The sequence below is a fragment of the Colletotrichum orchidophilum genome (assembly GCF_001831195.1).
Source record: "Colletotrichum orchidophilum strain IMI 309357 chromosome Unknown Scaffold_6.1, whole genome shotgun sequence".
NCBI classification, from domain to species: Eukaryota; Fungi; Ascomycota; class Sordariomycetes; order Glomerellales; family Glomerellaceae; genus Colletotrichum; species Colletotrichum orchidophilum.
This window is the reverse complement of record NW_019172962.1, coordinates 99,207-119,812: the sequence shown is the minus strand read 5'-3', so window position 1 is coordinate 119,812 and position 20,606 is coordinate 99,207. Positions and strand designations below refer to the sequence as shown.

At 53.7% G+C, this 20,606-nt stretch overlaps 4 protein-coding genes across 4 annotated transcripts; 2 read left to right on the top strand and 2 right to left on the bottom strand.

The window, feature by feature from the left end:
- Positions 1-8,717: 8,717 nt before the first annotated feature.
- On the bottom strand, positions 8,718-10,687 carry CORC01_01148 (ATP-dependent RNA helicase SUB2; the record flags this gene model as incomplete). The annotated part of the gene is made up of 4 exons (XM_022612804.1): positions 8,718-8,766; positions 8,820-9,438; positions 9,489-9,899; positions 10,465-10,687. 4 exons carry the CDS (start codon positions 10,685-10,687, stop codon positions 8,718-8,720), a joined length of 1,302 nt encoding a protein of 433 aa, XP_022480565.1.
- Positions 10,688-11,306: 619 nt separating this feature from the next.
- On the top strand, positions 11,307-11,825 carry CORC01_01147 (RNAse P Rpr2/Rpp21/SNM1 subunit domain-containing protein; the record flags this gene model as incomplete). Its single annotated transcript, XM_022612803.1, has 1 exon — positions 11,307-11,825. The coding sequence occupies one exon, from the start codon at positions 11,307-11,309 to the stop codon at positions 11,823-11,825; it is 519 nt and encodes a 172-aa protein (XP_022480564.1).
- Positions 11,826-12,482: 657 nt separating this feature from the next.
- Positions 12,483-14,378, bottom strand: CORC01_01146 (glutamate decarboxylase; the record flags this gene model as incomplete). The annotated part of the gene is made up of 4 exons (XM_022612802.1): positions 12,483-13,332; positions 13,383-13,985; positions 14,040-14,278; positions 14,361-14,378. The coding sequence occupies 4 exons, from the start codon at positions 14,376-14,378 to the stop codon at positions 12,483-12,485; spliced, it is 1,710 nt and encodes a 569-aa protein (XP_022480563.1).
- A 3,006-nt stretch (positions 14,379-17,384) lies between these two features.
- On the top strand, positions 17,385-20,114 carry CORC01_01145 (OPT family small oligopeptide transporter; the record flags this gene model as incomplete). Its single annotated transcript, XM_022612801.1, has 4 exons — positions 17,385-17,636; positions 17,772-18,065; positions 18,209-19,106; positions 19,162-20,114. 4 exons carry the CDS (start codon positions 17,385-17,387, stop codon positions 20,112-20,114), a joined length of 2,397 nt encoding a protein of 798 aa, XP_022480562.1.
- Positions 20,115-20,606: the final 492 nt, after the last annotated feature.

The window sequence follows — 20,606 nt, the reverse complement described above, 5'->3', positions numbered from 1 at the left end:
TCGGGAAAGGCAGGGAGGACAGGGAGCTCTCTGTTTGCCACAAAGTATAACGCTGACGGAAAGACAAACACCCAATCAGTGCTGAGTGTCCTAGACGGCTGACGGTTCTTATTCGCCCGGTGCTCTTAGCCTTGTCACGTTTGATACATGGACTGCGCGTACCGACTCATCTGGCCCGCCGGACTGCACTACAGAACTGGGGAATGGGCGCGCGGGAGACCGACCGCCAGTTTAGACCCCGGCGACCACGATATTCGTTCCGATTCGTACCGAACCTGCAAATTTTGGCATCTTTGCCCAGCTTATTCATACAGTGAACGAGGGCACCCTGTCAAGCACTGCGCAGAACACGGCCAGGGTCGACGCCGTGAAAGTCCGACCGTCTCATAAAGTGTCCCCACCAAGGCGACTCTGGGGCCATATCTCTTCTTGAAGTTGGGGGCTGGGAATGGCATCAAGTTTAGCTCCCCAAGGCGGGAGGAGGGGGGCATGAAGATTTGAGTCTGCTTGCCTCCAAATGCCGTCACCTGGCCACCGCCCCCTTGTGCAGTTCGCAGGCATCACTCGGTCTAGCTGCAAGCTGCAGGCTTTCTGCAGCTTCAGTGATGTTGCCATGTCACACACCTCTGTCGCAGCCTGCCCCGCTCAGCTCCGCGGCAGACCATCATTGGAGGGCTGTTCTCAATATATCTAGCATTGCCATCTTGGATGCAGGGCAGCGTCAATGAAGGGAACATGAAGAGGGGCGAACAACAGACAACTGGCAGTCATTGGATGGACTCTCACCGTTGTCTTTCCGGAATTTCATTCGCTCGAGGAGCTTACTCCGAGAGCAGAACAACAACGTGGCGCTGTTCTTCAAGCCAGGAAGCAGCACTGTATTGCGGTGGATGGACTTTCTCCAGCCAAAGCCCTGTGTGCGCCTTGCAAAGAGGTACACCTGTTGTCCAGGTCGTAAGGTAGCTAGTGGGCTCTTAGCATCCTTTGCCTCCTCCGATCCGTGATCCCCCTAGACCAATGAGCGCCGGTACGTGGCCATCCTGTTACCTTGATAAGTCAAATCTGGCAGGTCAGGCTCTCAACCCATCTCTCACTACGAGGAGCAGCGCAGCGCTCACGAAAGTGGCACAACTCATGGCCCGGAGTGTCTTGGTGGTGGCGGCAAGGAGGTCTGAGTTTTGGCATTACCAAAACTGCCATGGCATGAAAAGAAAAGCGAGGCTTCATTTGGGAGAGCGCATGTCCGTGGAATCTCGGAATACCTCGATTCAACGGACCCGTGGGAAAAGGGGCTTTCCCGGGGCCCATGTTATGACCGTATCATGTTCGCGATAGTCATAGAGCGGGACACAATACTGCCAGTGACAGTAGATGATGGCGGGAAGTTGCAGGATGCCGCTGCCGTGGTTTGCCGCGCGGCTGATGCACACGACTCAAGCAAACCACCCGGTCACGAAGGCTTGAACAACCGGGCGCGCAACCAAGTAACCGGATGTTTTGATAGCAGCACATCCGCTGTTCTAGTTTTTCGGTAAAGCTCGCATTAATTTTGCACCGGATCATGAAGAAATTTTTCGGTGCGCATTCAAATCTCGAACAACACACCATAATAGTTTATGGAGTGACAGGAGTGCGACACACCAAAGGCGTCACCGAGACAAAATTTGGTTGCCTGCTGGAGAAAATCGGTCGGCCCAGACCAACCATAGGCCTCGAGCGGTCTAAAGCGGAAGGCTTCGAGAAGATCGCGGCTTTCTAGCTCGGCTGGCGCAACATATGGGGTGATGATCACCCCCTGACGGGAATTGCGTTGGGTTTCAGCACCGCCCGAGAGCTCATCCGAGCGACAATTTCGCTTTTGTTCAGCATGACTAAGGACGGGCGACACCAACAACCCTCCAATACCGATTCCTCCCCTACAGTCATCGGCGATAGCGAGAAGCTCTTCCGTGATCTCCTCGTGTCCCCTGGAGACAGATCATCCCACCCGGAATACCCCGCGTGTTGGGGATCGTGGAAATGCAGACATCACTTGATGGTGAATTATTGGTGATGTAGGTCGACGTGTTTGGGAGAAACCCAACCACACATCTCAACCCCGTGATGCGGAGATTTCGATGCTGTGGGGAGACGTCTGCTGTTATTCCGTCACCGTGATCCCACAGAAACAGCGCTTGTCAAATCGAAATATTGTCATTCGTCGACGCCATTCAATCATAGTCACTAACTGTGGGGAGGCGGTTGTGCCACTAGGCTTCAGTCACGCTTCGTCGCTGGCGATTTGCCGTCCCCCAAGCGAGTTAGCGGGAGAGGCTTCGCCAATGTTGACGTTAGGCATGCTGTTGGTGGCGGACGGAACCCCTCATTGTGCCTCCCCGTCTGGCTAATGTGTGAACTGGTGAGGTCGTCTGAACCTGCGCATGCTGATCAGTCAGTTCGAGAGGATGCAAGTCGTAAACCCCAGCGCATCTGAAGCCAAGCACCCAAGGTAGAGTGGAGAGCCGTCCGCGGCCCCGGAAGTGTCGGTGATTGGGACGTTTGCCTTTTTCTCCCCCTGTAAGCACGGTGTGAACCTTCGTGAGCAGTCAGATCACCTAATGGCGTCTCGCCCCCTCGATCCTCGATTCTGCGAGGCCATCACTAAGACAGCTTGGCGCTGGCCGCGCTGGCGGCGCAGTCTTTTGGAACTTGGGCCTGGTTTCACGGCCACCCGCAAGCTGAGGTGATGGAGACGCGACAGCGGCGCCTCGCGTGACCTTTCAGCTCGGCAGGCGGCATTACTAACGATCTGAAGGCCATTCCAGCCGCGTCCAGAGTCCGGCTCCTTGCGTTGTCATTCATATGGATTTTGGATAGAAGCTCGCGTCAAAGATGGAGTTCCGGACGCCTATCCGAATACCCAAGGCATCCACAGCCTTAGCCAGTCGATGAGACATGCTCGCATGAGAAGTGGGCCTGGAGGGGAGCTGACGGGCGAATCACCTTGCCACTCAGCAACCTCGATGGATCTCTATCTATTCCTGGTGACCGCTCTCACCCACTTCCCACGGGCGAGGGATCACCAAGCCATTGGGGGCCTCCTCCCAAATCCTGAACCAGGCAGCAGCATGGATTGGATGTCATCCACAAACGACCCGTCTGCGACCCCAACTTCACCAGCACCGCAAGGCAAATCACCAAGGGAACAAGATGGGGGGCCCTGCTGATTGGCCTTTTGGCTCGGCTCGACAGCCTATCGAAACGCTCCAAAAGGTCATCGCGAACAGGCTGCCCAGCCATCCTCATCTATTGTGCAGTTCTTCACGCGGAGGCAGCTGAGCAGTAGCCTTGCATGGGCTTATGGCGTGAATCTCATCTCAGATCTGAATCCCCCTGCGCCGGGCGGCTGACACCCAGCTTTGGTCCTGCTCTAGACGTCATGAAGCCAAAAGCAGCCCCTCGGACAGCATGGGGTTTTCAGAATGCGAGGATGAAAGTGCCCCAACCTCGGCCGATTGACCCCTTGCCCTTGGGACAGGCTGGAGGGGATGGACCAGCACGGCGACGCGACCATCGTGTATCCGTAAACTTCACGACACACGCCCTTGTCAGCTCGCCAGTCTCCAGGTAGCAACGCGTGCGCGCAATCGCTCCAGCGGCCTCAGACAGAAAGAACGATGTGGGGGAAGAAGGACCGGTGTCGGCAATAGGGGGACAGCGTGGACGATTTAGTCACCGGTTCGCCGACGTGTCAGCAACCTATCTCGCCGTCATAGAGAATGACTCTTATGATGTGCTGTCCTTATCACCGCAAATGTGGCCATTGCGGGGGGAGAAAGGCCCGAAGAGCAGCTGTTACTGGACTGGACGGAGAACCTACGATGCCTCTGAACCCGACGTCTTCCGTTGAAAGCGAGCCCGAATGGACGGGACAAGGTGTCCGGACTGTCAAACTGTCGATTAGCTGCAACAGTTCCCGCTTTGCGCAATCCGAACCTTCTGCACCACCCACCCCATCCGGCTCCCGCGCGTGACAGCTTGCTCACTGCGACCCTCTTGGCTTCCCTCCCCCACCCCGCCGGATATGCTTTTGCCCCAGATCTTGGGTTTCGCACACGACTCGCGACAACCTTTCTCGGGGTCTTTGTAATTTATTTAGAGTACACATTTAGCACGATTCGAACAAGGTAAAGGGGTCATGATGGGACTGCTGGTAACCGAGGCACAGCGGACGCGGCTCCTCCCCATCAAGTAGGCGCGCGTCCGCAGGCGCAGGCGCAGGCGCAGAAGACGCCAGCTCAGCAAGCGAGAGCAATATGGTCGGCAAAAAAAAAGGCGTCCACGTCCAGAGTGGTCGGCGCTTGATTCAGCCGCCTTCTGTGGCTGTGTTTTGTCTATTTTGGCTTGCTGCGACGACATTTGATGGAAACATCAGGTAGGTAGGTCATTAGAGATGGAGCGCCCAGTAGGCAGACTGGGGATGTTGCAGTAATTGTAAGAGTTACAAAAGCCAAAATTCCAGTCACTTGCGGAATAGATGACGCCGCAATCACGGCACGGCAGGATTGCCACTGTGCAACATGCGCAAAATATTGTATTTGGCTCCCCAGATATGCAGCGTCGTAGGGCCGAGCTTGTTTGATTGCGCATATTGGCAGGCAGGCAGTCTGGCTGTCTTTCAGTCCCCTTGGAGAAGTGGTCAGGCTGCGAGGCTTTGTTACCAAGGCTGACTTTCCGTGGGCCGAGGCTGTCTTTGAGGAAGTGAGGATGAAGGCTGAGTTTAAACCGTTGCCGAATCCTACCGAGTGTTATTTGATTTTTTTGATGCGTTGTACGTAATCTCATGATGTGTGTACAAATTGTAAGGTAATTGAATATCTTCTGCAATGGCTGGCTACACATGCATGCAGGCAAACAGGCAGGCAGCGGGGCCGCGAGGCAGCGAGGCCGATTTAGACCCGAGGCTAGCTAGCTTTGGTTCAAGAATTAAATATGGTCTTCTCAGCGGCGTGTGGGCAAGCAACTGTTTGCATGAATCATCGTCATTGAGGCCTCGTGGTGTTTTCTGCCTGGTCTTCCTTGCTCGGGAAGCGAGGTTGCCATTGTGATTTTTGGCCTCGCTTAGAGGTGAGGAAGGAGGAGGGGTGTGGAGGGACAAAGGAAATTTTGTGTCTTCTTTTGTGCAAGTCATGCGTGAATGACACTTTTTTTTTTGCTGCGTCATGAGGTAAATAGATGATGACTCTCTTCGTAAGCTTTCCTCCGAAGGGGAAGGCTTGTCCGCTTAGCTTTGGACTGGGTGGTTTGCGATGGAGTGATGTGAGGCTTTTCTCATTGAGGTATATGTGAACCGAGGTTGGTAAAGAGGCGAGGAGTGATACGGGTATGAGGAGGTTGTCGGTGTCAGGAGACTCGAGGAAAGCAAAGTCCGTCCATCGTACTCGGTCTGACGATAGTTGTGAGATGACTCACAATGTTTGTCTGTCCTTTCGAGCGAGCTCTAGGCAGAGTCGATGCGCTAGCCTCTGCCGGGGACGGATACGTAACTTTGATGAGGACTTTGCTTGGGACCTTTTGCGAAGCCTGTATCCGGGTACTGAGATGAGATCTGGAGCCCTTTGTGATGAAGCTGTAGTTGTCCAGGTGAGAGACCCTTTCTGCTGGGCATTAAAGTATCCGAAACAACAAAACCCTGGACCGCGTCTCACAGCCTCTGGTTCTCGGTGCATACAAGCGGGTTAGTTCTTTGGAGAGGAGATCTTGGTACCAGGGAGTTCACAAAATCTGTATTTATACCGTTTGCTATCCTACCTTATTCAACGTAGGTCAAAAGAGAAAGGATACTAACTGCCCGTAAGGCCTCGTCCACAGGCGGATCTCGACATGTGATTTGTAATCATAAGGAAGGAGGCCTGGAATGGATGGTATAAATAAACTGTTATAGACGCTGAAGGTCTCGAATCCGGCAGCGCGGTATGAGATGATTGCAGGATTTGCACAAATTCGGGGAGCTGGTAGAGCTTATGAGGATGTTTGCCATACTTCAGTTGACAGTCACTACGTACCATAATAGCTCTAATGCTCGGGTTTCTCATGTGCTGTCTCCAATTGTTCACTCATTCCGTGAAGAATACGGCAGAGTTGATGGGTAGAGGGATAGGGTATGTGTCTTTCACAAATTCCATTCCGTGTATGTGATTCGAGGGTTTGTATGTCTATGTGACATCGCCCATATAACAAAGCCATTGGCATCATTAGGCTCCCGCCTTCGAGAACTTCACTCAAGTCAAGCTCACCTGGCCGCGGCGGAGACTTGTGACGATGCTGCCTTTAATGCTTATCTTCCCGTGACGGTAATCGAGCTTATGCCAATGAACACCACGTGGATGCTACAGGAACAACCTGTTCATATTTGACCAATGTCAAAATCCCGTCAGATGAACACACGTTTGAGATATCCTCAGCCGCGCATTTGAGCAAGGAAACGAGGAACGGGATGCTACTACTGCTCTCCGCACTCGTGAGATTCCGTGTGCTCTGACCGAGGAAGCGCTTCTGGAAGACGGGCAGAGCAGGCATATCGACGTTCATGAAGAAGTTAAAATGGGGTGATTGAGACTGTTTCGCGGCAGTCTAATAATAATGCTCACAAAAAGCAACTACTCGACTCAGCGTATGGAACAAGATGAAGATGAATAATGCAATTACCTTTCTGGCTTCTCTCCCCTTGTGTACGCGCGGCATACGCTCGGCAGCAACAGATAGTGGAAGACGACCAAGACAAGATTCAAGACAAGATGGCTATAGGTCAGAAAACGCCCTATCAAAGTAGTTTATAACAAGTCTACTGTGACAGAGATATCTGCACTACAATAATAAGATGTGGCCAATCCATTAACGACGTCAAGACATGCTGGACCATTTGACGCCCAGAGTCTCAAGCCACTCTACGCTTGGATAACGTCTTTTGAAAGCTGTTCTATGATACCACTCGTTGTCCACAGAGAGTGAGTCCAGCAGCATAACCCCAGCTTTGTTGACAACAGATTATGAGTTCTAGACAAGGTCTTTTGAATAGGCGCGAGCCTAGCAGACGATATGAAAGTTTTAATTCAGAACGTCAGTACAATTCCCACAGCACAGGCGGTTGGATATAGGGAAGAAAAAGAAGACAACAAGTCAGGTCTGCGTGAGAGCGGTCGCTTTACCCAAAATCACGTCTTGAATTTCAATAACTCAATAGCGATCTCGTTTGCCAGCAGCATAAGCGAACCTAATCAAGTGGCCATGTCAGTCAGTCACTCCTCGTCGAGTCTCCTGGCAATAGAAGAGAAGAAGTACTGCTTAGTGGCAAGTGACTCGGAGAGAGGTGCTCCCTCAACCCCTTCGGATCCTTCTCCAGACATGGGCAACCCAATACGGAAGTTATCACGATGTACGTGAGGAGCGCAGTCAAAGATTTTCTTGACGCCCTACTAGTCGGCATTCACCTGACTAGCATCAGCCTGTAAGGATGAAATGGAATCAAGTATGGCGAAAACCTTCAATCAATAGTGGGATGCTAGATCGTGAACCTGAAGCCTCTCATGAAGCATGTGGAATGCCAGCGTTTCCAAAACGAGTTCGGGGCCCACGCTCCCTTCCATGACATCAATCTTTCGAAAAAGGAACTCCTGAAAAGGGATGCGATTCGATATGGTTGATGTATTGAGACCCTGTGGCTTCTTGACTTTCACTGTCCTCCCACCGGAGGAGACACCGCGCAATTGCCATAGTACAACGTGATGAGCCTAGGTGGTCACGTATAGTCATCCTTCCTTTACATTCACCGCCGACACGAGTAGCAGGCGGATACCTACTCAGCAAACTCTCACCTCGGAAATTCTATCAAGTGGTCCCGGCGCGGGGGGCGGGCGGCCGAGGGCTTCACCTGCAGCTAGATAGAGAGGACTGGATCACCGGGTCTCCAGTGGCGCTCGGAGAACCACTTACAACCACCGCTCATGCTTTTGATTGATTCTCCGTCAATGGCCATGTTCTTGCTTGCTTATTCTCCTCTTTGGCTTTCTTGGTGGACCATCATCCGCCCATCCATCCATCAATCACACAGGGCTGACGGCTGATCAGGATACTCGACCACGAGGTGCTGCTCATTACAACTGTGCAGCCGTAAAACATCACCGCTCGCGAAGGCATCGCTCATTCTCCGGAGGGTCTGAGGACGACATCGTGTAACAAAGACAAAGTCCAGAGGTCTGCTAAAACTAAGGCAGCCAGTCACATAGCGGAATGGAGGAATTCTGTGTAGTATTTGACTTTACTAATCTGAGCAAGCTTGCGTTCAACATGCTGTTGTGAGAAATCGCCCGTGATGCTGGAGCGACGCCAGCATCTATCTGACCCGGCCGCATCAATTTACAACCCGAGCCTGTAGTTAGGGGCACGTGAAAATCAATTCGAGGGTAGCATATGTGACACATCATCTGAGCGATCGAAGTAAACGAGCGTGGTGATCCAGTCTTGATTCCATGTTGAGGACTACTCTGTACAAATAGCAACAGGCGTCTCCGTGAGAGGCTGACAGACTTTTTTCTCATTTGCACTAAAGCAGCTTCATCTTCCCTTTTGCGTGACCGCTTTACGTGTGCGTTACCCACGTCCAAATTTTGCAATTTCCCGAAACCAGAACCAAGAAAATCCACCGGCAGACTGCACTGCCAAACCGTGGCATTATACGCTTAAGAGGCCATGTAGGTGCTGGCATCGATGCCCTCCTTGGGGAACTCACTGTCGGACGTGTTAGATGCAGCGCTCGAGGGAGATATGGAAGGTTAACTCACGGAAGAGCGACCTCGAAGCGCTTCTCAATAGCCTTGAGAACCTCCTGGTCCTGGTCAGTGCTCACAAAGGAGATGGCAAGACCCTTGGTACCGAAACGACCGGCACGACCGACTCTGTGCAAGTAAGAGTCGGCGTCAGCGGGCAGATCGTAGTTGATGGCCAGGTTGATACGCTCAATGTCGATACCTCTGCCGAAGACGTCGGTAGCAACACAGATACGCTTGTTAAACTCCTTGAACTCCTTGTAGCGGCGGATACGCTCCTCCTGGCTGACGCCGGAGTGGACGGCGATGGAGGGGAAGTTGCACTCTCTCAGCAACTTGTCCAGTTCAGTCGCACGCAGCGTGCTCTTGACGAAGATGATGACCTGATTGAACTGAAGGTCGTCCAGGAGCTCGTTGAGCTTGCGGTTCTTCTCACGCTCCTCGAGCTTGATGTAGTATTGCTGAAGACCATGCAGGGTGAGCTTGGTGTCCTCGTCGACGTAGTGTTCGGTAGGGTTCTGCATGAACTTTCGGCAAATGGGCTTGATCTCATCGGACAGGGTAGCCGAGAACATCATAACCTGCTTCTGGGTGGGAGTGGCGCGGAAGATCTCCTGGACGTCACGACGCATGTCTGGTTTGTGTTAGGGATTGGCCGGCGGTGGGGGTGAGGCCGTAACTCACCAATCTGGTCGAGCATCTTGTCGCACTCGTCGAGGACGAAGATGCGGACGCTGCCGAGGCGGAGAACCTTGTCGCGGACCAACGCATTAAGTCGGCCAGGGGTGCCCACAATGACATGGGGGCAGGTCTCCTTGTTCTTGATCGTCTCGACGTCCTTCTGGATGGGGGTACCGCCGTAGAAGACACCAGTCTTGATATCGGGCATGTACTTGCTGAAACGATTGTACTCGTTGCGGATCTGGAAGGCGAGCTCACGAGTGTGGCACATAACCAACACGGAGACCTCGCCCTGAACAGGTTCGACTTGTTGCAGGGTCGTCAGGACGAAGACGGCCGTCTTTCCGAGACCAGACTTGGCCTGGCAAATGATGTCTCCACCGAGGAGAGCCTGAGGGATACAGGTTTGTTGGACTGTTGGATCGCGCCGAGGTTAGATATATGTTCCAAGAGCAGAAGAACGACGTAGAGGGCGTGCAAAGAGCCCGTCCATCTGCGCAAAGAAGCCATTTTGTCGAGTTGGTCTCCTCCTCCTCCACCACGACAACACGCCAATCGATCAATCAAGATGGTGGCTGGGGCAGAGCACGAGTCGCGACCGTCGGCGTCGCGGGCGCCCCGTGTCGCTCGCAACTGTGATACAAAAGAAGCCAGGCCGCTGAGAGGCGAAGCTCTAGCAGCGACCGTCCGACTAAAGTAGACTCGGGAACACCACAGTGTTCGCACGGCCGAGGGTGCTATCACGCTTCCCCTCAATGACCGCATGTATAATCCACCTGTCACCGGTGGATTCGCGAGCAGTGCCCGTGCAAAAACATGGATGTCCAACTTGACTCCTGCTTCTCGATAAGGTTTCTTGTTCTTCTTCTTCGATGGCGACGTCGATGGCTTTTGTCTTGTGGCTTGCGAGATGGACGGACGCTTGCTGATGGGGGAGGGGATGATGTATGGGTTAGGGTATCATAAACTCAGGACTGACCCTCCGAAGGATGCTCGAAACCGCAATCGCCAATAGCGCGGAGAAGCTCGGGCTTCAAGAGGAAGTCGCGGAAACCGGTCGAGTGGATGCCGACATAGCTGCCTTTCTTGTCGACGTTGTTACCGGCGGCAGCGTCAGCCTTCTTCCCGTTGGAGGCGGCCGCAGTCTCATTGGTCTGAAGCTCCTCGTCGGAGTAGTCGATGAGATCCTCCTCAGCAGACATGTTTTCAATTGTCGGGGGTGTCGTTATTTAATGGTGGGAGGGAAAATGGTGGTTGAACTGATGCGCAACGGCGAAAAAGGTCCCAAGGCTGCGATGCGACGCTTGGGGTGTCAGGAGATGCGTGACGATCTGGTCGCGTAGAGAGGAAGGTAGGTCGAAGGACTGGAAAAATCGCAGAAGAAAAACCGCGGATTCGTGTCGAAGAAAGTCCACGATGGGCGGGGGGATTAAAAGCGGATGGCAATTGGAGGTGCAAGGTGGGAAGGCGTGATGGAGATAGGCGCCGTAGGTGATGTGGAAGTAGAAGATGTGAGGACGCGGGCAGCGCAGGTCAAAAGCTTTCGCGTAGGAACGGCGGCTGAGTTCGCCCAAGGCGACGTCATGTGACCAGACCCGTTTTTGGCAAGACCGTATCCAGGCAGTACTTACACAGTGCACGCTCGCTAATAACCTTAACCTTTGCTTTGGAGAAACACTGAATGCATGTTTGGCAACCATATGTGCATACCCACCACCCCTGCCGAAGTTTTTAGAACAAGGCCGACTGACTCTCGTTGCAACGCAGGCTTCAATGCCACTCAGGGCCTGAAACGTGGGACAAATCGTAGGGAGGACGAGAATGGCAAAACCCAAAAATGAAAGCCTGCCAAACCGGCACGCATACACGCGGGTATCCTACCTGCACCAGGCCGCCTCATACCTAGCGACTGTGCAAATCCCAGACGCCCAAGTGCCCTCAAACTCATCACGGCCTCACCAAGATGCTCGACTCGCTGGGCTCGAGAAGATGCGCTCTACGACCGAGAAGGTCGCCCGGCGGTTCGTATCCGACATTCGAGCCGTCTCTCTCAAGGCTCAAATTCGCCCGAGCCCGTTGGTCAAGCAGACGATGTGCAAGTTCTGTGACTCACTGCTCATCGAGGGCAAGTCGTGCACTACGACGGTTGAAAATCTGAGCAAGGGCGGGAAGAAGCCTTGGGCCGATGTCATGGTCACGAAGTGCAAGACCTGCGGCAACGTCAAGCGATTTCCCGTCAGCGCGCCCCGGCAGAAAAGACGACCATTCAGAGACTCCAAGGCTGTCGAAGAGCAGGACACGATGGCTGAGGTTTCTGCTCCGTCAGCCCCAAGTGAATGAGAATCGATTTCTTTCTCCTCACCAGATTCCTAGCACCAGGGAATATTTCTCCAAATAGCATTGGTGCGATAGGCCTCAAGCCTCTTCTTCCGTATGAGAGCCAATGAAAGAAGAAGAGGCCTGAGGCCTGCCGCATCAAACGGCACTGCCTAGTGATGCTGTGCAGCAAGTTGAATAGCTTAACACCTGTCATGCACTCACAGCAGGTATGATCTCTTTGGAATTTGTAAAGAAAGCGCCGTGGGATTTCCTAACAAGAATATAGACTCACAGTAGAGCGTGTAGCTACTAGCTCGGCTTTGCTCCGAAGCTAGCGACTCGCCCTTCTACAGACAGAGGACGAGAGTTGGACACCTATTGTTCCAGCCACCGGAACGAGGAAAGAGGAAGCCTGGCTAACGTTCCATGGATTTGATCACACAATCGAAAGTCCAGATCAGATGCGGCGGCGAGTAGTGGAGGTCTTGAGGCTGAGCTGTCAGGTCCAACGACGAAGACGGGGCTTTTGTAGTCACATTCAGTTTCAGGAAGTGGACGCGAAAGATTAGAGGAACTTATCAGCTCAATCTTTGCAACACATAAGCCATGAACTTTTCCGCTGCTGCTACCATTTACCAATACTTTTTCTTGCCGGCACGTCACGCCTGAGCACATGCTTTAGCACACCGCACGATGAATGCCATCCTCCATCGACCTAACTTCCTTTCCAATCTCCTTGGCAGCACCCTCCTTCTTCTTATGCTTTTCCTCATCGCCCTTGACGCGCACTCTTCGGCGGCTGTGATGCTTCTTCAGAACTTGTAAATCAATCTGATCGTTCTCGATAAGCGTCTCCGTAACCTCGGCGATATCCGTCAAAAGTCGCTCGAGCAGATCAAAGGTCATCGTCTCGCGGACAACAACTCGAAGAATCTCAATCTTCTCTTCGTTGGGCGGTAGCGGGTAGTTGGGAATGATCCAGCCGCGGGCGCGCAGCATTAAGGAGATGGTCTCCTGCTTGATGTGTTCATACTTGGCCTTGAATTCATCCGTCAGACGGAAGGAGACGACGGGCAGACCCGCAACGTAATCGGCAGAAGTCTCCCCGGGCGCCGCGCTCTCGCCTCCGACGGCGGTGGCCGCTTGGTTCACAAACTTCTTCACGGCACTGCTGGCTTCCTTATGAGGAACACGGCGGTGAATGTCGGAGACGACGGTGTACCAACCCGTGGCCTCGAGGCTTTGGGCAAGCAGGCGGGCGTTGGAAAGGCAGTTCTCCATGATGGAGCGGTATCCGTCAAAGCCCAGGTGTATGAGGTTGTAATACTGCACAATGACTTGGGCACCTGGGCGGGAGAAGTTGAGGGTGAAGGATTTTTCTGTACCGCCCAGGTAGTGCAGCTCGAAGATGAGGTCCTCTGGCAGGAAGGACTGGTCGCGCCAGATGATCCAGCCGAGGCCGGCATAGACGAGCCCGTACTTGTGGCCCGAGACGTTGATTGACTTGACGCGGGGGAGCTCAAAGTTCCTGCGGGTTGTTAGCGTTTTTGTGAACTAAGACAGGTAGAGGTTACCTACCACTTGGAACCGCCGGCGCCTGCGTGGGTAAAAGGGGCGATGAAGCCGCCAGACGCGGCGTCGACATGAATGGGGATGTCGATGCCAGTCTCCTCCTGGTACTTGTCAAGGATCTGTGAGATCTCCTCAACGGGCTCGTAGTGCCCTGTGTAAGTGCTGCCGAGGATGACAAAGACACCGATGGTATTCTCATCCACATTTTCTCTTACCAGTGCCGGGTCCAGACGGTAGTGGCTCTTCTTGCTAACGGGCAAGATGCGGGCTTCTACGTCAAAGTAACGGGCAAACTTCTCCAACGCGACCTGCGCGTTGGAACCCATGAGAATGTTGGGCTTGGAGGTGTCTTTGCCCTGTTCCTTGCGCTTCAGCTGCCATCTGCGCTTCATGGCGAGGCCGCCGAGGTGGATGGCCTCGGAAGAGCCAGTAGTTGCGGAACCGATGGCCTTCTCACCAGGCTGGACACCCCAGAGATGGGAGATGATACTGATGCAGCGTTGGTGCATCTCCATCATGGCGGGGTACTCGTCTGCATCTGAGAGGTTCTTGGAGAGATTCTCCTGCATGAGCTGGGTGGCGTTGGGTTCCATCCATGTTCCCACAAAACTTTGCGATGGTGTTAGTGAGAAGGTGATTATTGGGAAGGGCGTGGACACTCACCTCGCCAGGTTGAGATTGGGTTTGCCATCGAGGTCTAGTTCATCTCTGATCATCTGGAAGACGGTGTCTCCCGGAGCGCCCTCGTCGGGAATCTTGTACTTGGGGATGTTGGTTTGACTGGTGTATCGACTGTCATAGGGTTGGATGTGTGCTGATGTACCATGGCTGAGGACGTTGGCGTTGCCCGGGGCTGTGATGTGAGTTGCCTGAAGGCGTTGGACAATGTCCTCTGGGTTGACCTGTAGAAGGTATCAGTTTTCAATGTGATCTCAATCGTGTGTTGTGCATCATTCATCGTTTGAGGATGGCTGCGAGACCTACGTGGCTTGCGAGAGGCATAATGACGCGTGGATTGGTAGCTGTGGAAATCGTTTCAAGGATCGGAACGGAGATTGCATGCACGGGGTGGAAAATGCGATGGATTGATGTTTAGATGAGAATTGCTACGGCCGGGGAGGCACCGCGTGAGGCTTAAATACAACAGGAGATCACGAAGAGCGTTGGACACAGCTAAGGTGGCCGTCAAGCCGATGATGAGGGATGAATGACGACATACGGGAGACCGAGCGGAGCACGGGAGTTTCCATGCGGTCAAGTTTTGTCGGAAGTGGTAGTTCTAAGTGCATGAAAGACACGCCTCCAGCCCCAGATCACGGGCCGAGGAGGGGAGGAATTGCGATGGGCTAGACAGGAATGATGTCTCCGACCTCCTAGTGCGAGGCCCCTCAGGGTTCTCTACCAAGGCCATGGCCAACCAGTTTGGTGGTGCAGCATCAGCTCTTCAGCTTTGCTGGGGACGTGGAGCAGACCGTGAACGGAGGTACGATCCATTGCCGAGTTTGCCGGTGGAGTTCCTCTTTGGTTCAGTACGTAAGGTAGGTATGATGGATGGCTTGCGTGTCGCGCCAGCGCAGCTGAAAGTTGAGTTTGGACGGGCGAGTGGCCGAGGAGAAGGAGTTTCTGTTACGTGCTATGACATGTCTGAAATGCTTGGTGAGGTAAGGCAGGGAGGAAACGGTTGGATCGCAGAGGAATTAGGACTCGGAAAGTCTGGCCCTACAGAGTGGATGAGTGACGGCATTGGGAAGCTGCGACCTGGGGCCGGGACCTGAATAGCCGGGGGGGCTCCTTCCGCATCCCTTCCAGTGACAGGTCGGGTGGGTCCCGTTCCCGTCTTGGCACAGCAGTTTTGCAGCAGGTACGCCGGCAGACGGCAAAACCCAAAAAAAGAAGTCACCGCGGAATTTGGACGTGATCGCAGTACGGTACCTTAATTTTCATGAGCTGGGCGCCTTACCTTACCCAGATCAAGTTGGAATCTGGTGTTGTTTATCTTCCTCTTTCTCAGCTGTCAAGTAGTCTGTTTGGGAGACCCAGCCCCCCGGCAAAGACTTGTCCACTTCTTCGACGATCAATCTACAAAGCCCACAATGGCTGAGGATCACAACGTTGATATCGCCTATGCCCAAGCCAAGCCTCTGAAAACGAAGCATCGGCGGGCGATTCGAAAGGAGGCTGACCAGGTTCTTTGCAACTTCAAGTCGTTCAACAAGAGACATGCCTCTCGAACAGCATCCGCCTACCATTTCGATCCCGGTACCGGTTTGATCGCATAAGATTGACTGCGGGAGTTTGACGCCTCGTTCGATCGGTCAGAGCCCTCCGGAAGGTCCATCAGCATCATGTTACCCATATCCCGAAGAAACCGGATCAGGACTCGACCCAGGTCTGGCTAGCAACTCACTGAAGCCTTTCTTCGATAATGACCGACACTCCAAATCCAGGGGTTCGCACGCGTGTTCGATAAACCTTAAGAAAAAGGGCATCTATCAGGTCCTGGCGAACAGATCAACACCGGGAGAAGGCAACGAGGCACCATCGGAAATTAGATAAGATTGTCAGTACTGACGGGGATGTCCTAGTGGCCATTCACGTCGGTTTCCCTCTTCATCAACCAGAGATAAGCCGGGTTCTCCCAGGAAGCCCAGCTCTTCCCGGCCGAAAAGAACGGCTGATGATTGGCCGATATGGCCTTATTCGACCAAAGTTCCGTTGCAGTGACTCGCCAAGTCTCGCGCAATGGCTGCGGCTGAGCCGAGTGGACGGCTACAGTGGCCATGGCATTGGCGCGATGGCAGTGGTGGCTTTTACTCCAGGACTCTGAGTCTAGCGGGACCCTTGGGAATTAAAGGCAACTGGCACTCGGACAATCTTCGAACTGGCAGCTCAGTAAGGTATACATCGGACGAAGGTCACTCGAAGCCGGTTGCAGTTGATTCGCCAATTCTCCGTCCTTCAGTCTTGCTGCTCGGACGGCGATCCCCAAGTTTCTCGGACAAAGGGTGGGAGGCAGAGCAGCTCGAAAAGGGAAGAAGCCGGGATGCCAAAAGCCTTTTCCTGCCATCCAGACCAACAAGCATCAAGCCACCGAGGCGTCTACCCTGGACCAACAGAGAGTCAGCTCCAGGTGTTCCCCGGCCCCGAGGTGTGCAAGAGGTCAAGAGGTGTGGATCAGGGTGGTCGCCCATTGACCATTGTCCTCCAATGTCACCATGCCCCCGGCGAACCATTCTTCTTTTCCCCTCGCCTCCTCCACAGCCCCCCTCGGACGTCGCTACCCCAATTTAGGAAGGTCGACAAACGGCCGCTGGGCATGCGGGCTGTCGCGTCGACGCTGCATTTGTGTCGTGATAGCACGCTAGACGGTCGATTTCTTCTGGTCCCCTTGGATCCCCCCCATCCCTTCCAGCGCCGCAAGTCGCCGACAAGGCCGCAAGTAGAACCCACCCACCCACCCACACACACACACACAGAGTGTGATACCTATTGGGGGGATAGATACAGGATAATAGGGAGGGTAAAGAGTCGACTCATAGGTGTCGTTGGGCGCGCCGTTCTTTTGACTCTGCGAATCTCAACCCAAAAACACGCAACGCGCACACACTTTTCTGCTCTGCAGAATTCTTAGGGACCACATCAAAGAGGCCACAAGCCATCTTGCCTCTTGTTGGTGATCAATCTGCGAGAAGTGGGACTTTGACTGGTCTGGCGGGCTGACTCTGCCTTGTCATATTGTCTTGTTCTGTTACTGGTAGCCTGCAGACTGCCGACCGGCACTACCTTCGCCGCCACCGCCGCCGCCATCTTTTCGCTTGATTTGATTGAAAAAGCCCTTGGCGCCCGCTGTCCCCAATCTTCCCCGTTGTGGCCTTGGGGCCTTCTTTTCGTCCTTGTGCTTATCTCGTCGGTCACTCTCCAGCCCATCCGCAATCGGCGCACCTAAATCCTCACCTTTCAATCTACTCCGTCGACAGTAGAGCGAAGGAGAGAGGCACAGTCGTCACGATGCCGTCCATTTTTCGCAAACGTGGCGAGCCCGAGGAGATCACGCCCTACCCCGCCCTCGAAGATGATGCCGAGGCCACGGGTATCGAGCCGCTGAAGGCTCTGGCTCAGTTCGAGAAGGCACACAAGCTCGATCCCAACATGCCAATTGACGAGCTCAACGATGTCGATGCCGCGCTCGCAACTGGAAACGCCGAGAAGGGCCTCGAGATTGAACAGGCTCTGATGGAGGACAACTCACCCTATCCAGAGGTACGTCGCAGAGACTCAGCTCAGGCTCGAGAAACAATCGCTGGCATCGCGGTGGGAAGGGAGGGACAGGCAGAAGAAATTCGCAAAGTGAGATATTCGTTCAAATCGCTGACATGATGCGACGCCGCAATAAAGGTCCGCGCTGTGGTACGGAATTACGATGTCGATTTGCCAGCAAATACGATTCGCGCCTGGGTCATCGGCATGCTTCTGTGCACGGTTGGTTCCGGTGTCAATATGCTCTTCTCACTCCGCAACCCCAGCGTCACCATCACCACCTATGTCGTCCAGCTCATTGCCTATCCCATCGGCTTGGGTTGGGATTTAGTCATGCCTGACAAGGAGCAGAATGTCTTTGGTGTCAAATTCAACCTTAAACCCGGCCGTTTCAACTACAAGGAGCACGTTATTATTGTGGCCATGTCTAATGTGAGTTCGGACGAATTCTATCAGAGCGGGACCCGGTAGATACTCCAAATTGGAGATTTACAGCAGCCAAGATTTCGAGTCGAGGCGCAAATGAGGCTCCTTGGCGAGACAAGACCAATGTTGGAACTAACAATGATTATTAGGCTGCCTATGGAGGCGGTGTCTTGTACGCGACAGACGTTTTGCTTGCGCAGCAGCTCTTCTACAAGCAGCACTTCGGCTGGGCTTTCCAGCTGCTCTTTGGCATCACTACCCTTTGCACCGGATACGGTCTGGCCGGTCTGGCACGACGATTCCTTGTATGGCCATCTGCCATGATCTGGCCGTCGAACCTGGTCAACTGTGCTCTCTTCTACACCCTCCACGACCACTCTGGTTCAGACCCGACCAAGACCAACGGCTGGAAAATTGGCCGCTACCGCTGGTTTCTCATTGTTAGCAGCGGTGCATTCATCTGGTACTGGTTCCCCGGTTGGATTTTCCAGGGCCTTTCGTATTTCACCTGGATCTGCTGGGTTGCGCCCCAGAACGAGATTGTCAACAAGATCTTTGGTGGCCTTTCGGGTTATGGACTCATGCCCATCTCATTTGACTGGACCGTCATCTCAGGTTACCTGACATCGCCGCTGATCCCGCCTTTCCACGCTATCGCCAACGTCATTGCGGGTATCATCATCTTCTTCGTCATCATCTCATCCGGCATCCACTTCTCTGGAACCTGGTACTCCGACTACTTCCCTGTACAGAGCTCAGAATCGTTCGACAACACTGGCGCCGTCTACAACGTAACTCGAATCCTCGACGCTAACTTGCAGTTCAACGAGACCGCCTATAATGACTACTCGCCTCTTTACCTGCCGACCCAGTTTGCTCTAGCCTATGGTCTGTCGTTTGCCGCCGTGGCTGCCGTCGTCGTCCATGTTGTGTTGTATCACGGAACAGAGATATGGGGTCAATTCAAGCTTGCGCGCCACCAAGAGGACGACGTGCACATGCGTCTAATGAAGAAGTACCGCGACGCCGAGGACTGGTGGTATCTCGGTAGGTCCCAGCCCTATGTCATGTTGGTTTCCCCTAGACTAACAATCGTCTCTAGCACTTTTTGTCGTCATGGTTGCCATCTCGTTTGGTGTTGTTGCTGGCTGGCCGACTGGTTTCCCAGCATGGGCCTACGTTGTGTGCATTTTGATTCCGGTTTTCTGGATCATCCCCATCGGCATTGTGCAGGCCATCACCAACATTCAGCTTGGCCTCAATGTCTTGACCGAGTTCATCATCGGTTACATGGTGCCCGGCCGCCCCCTCGCGATGATGATGTTCAAGAACTACGGCTACATCTGCATGTCGCAAGCGCTTTACTTTGCGCAGGATCTCAAGCTCGGTCACTACATGAAGGTACCCCCTCGTACCATGTTCGCCTCCCAACTCGTCGCATCGCTATGGTCGGCCATTGTTCAGATTGCTGTCATGAACTGGGCTCTTGGCACCATTCCAGACGTCTGCCAGCCCGACCAGCCCAACAGCTACACTTGCCCCGGTGGTCGTGTCTTCTTCACTGCATCAATCATCTGGGGTGCGATCGGTCCCGCCCGTATCTTTTCCGGCCAGGCGCTGTACGCTTCTCTCCAGTGGTTTTGGCTCGTCGGTGCCATCACTCCGGTCATCACCTGGTTCCTTGCCCGGAAGTGGCCCAAGAGCATCTGGCGCTACGTCAACACGCCGCTTCTGTACGGTGGCTCTGGCTGGCTCCCTCCTGCTAGCGTCTACATCTACCTCTGCTGGGCGCTCGTTGGCACCATTTTCAACTTCTTCATCAAACGTCGCTACACCGGCTGGTGGTTGCAGTACAACTACATTACCTCGGCGGCTCTCGACTGTGGCCTCATCGTGGCCACGCTCATCATCTTCTTCACGCTGTACCTCACATCTGCCAGGCCACCGCAATGGTGGGGTAATGTCAATGTCTTTGAAACGATGGACTGGAAGGGCACGGCAATCAGGACGCAAGTGGCACCAGGCGAGACTATTGGGCCCAGCAGCTGGCCTTGAGGAATTTCCTAGGTTGTGAAAATTCGAGAAGCGTGTTAATGATGTTCAGTTTGACAAGGATATAGGAGTTTGGTGGCTTCCTGAACGTATGTATTACGGTCTCACGGCCCCTTGGGGGGAGTATTTGGGTATTGCTTTTTCACGGCTCTGATGCGAGGATTGTCTGTACGGCTGATGATACCTCGATGCGAATCTACTTGCCCGTCTATTTAATAATTATGAATCAACGATAGGATCGACGTTGCTACTCATTTCCAGTTGCCTAAATGATTGGCTCGTGTAGAAAGTGCCGCTTGCTCCAAATCTTTGGATAGTTGCTCAGGGGGTCCCTTCCAATGTTCTGCATGATGTCGAACGCAGCTTCCTAAATGCTAATGACAAGAGCACTACGTGCGTCACCGGAGGCTCGCCCCTGCCTCAACTTTACATTTGAGGTTGTTGAGCAAGTTCTCAATGTTCTTTTCCTTCCACTCAGGATCATCACACCAGTGG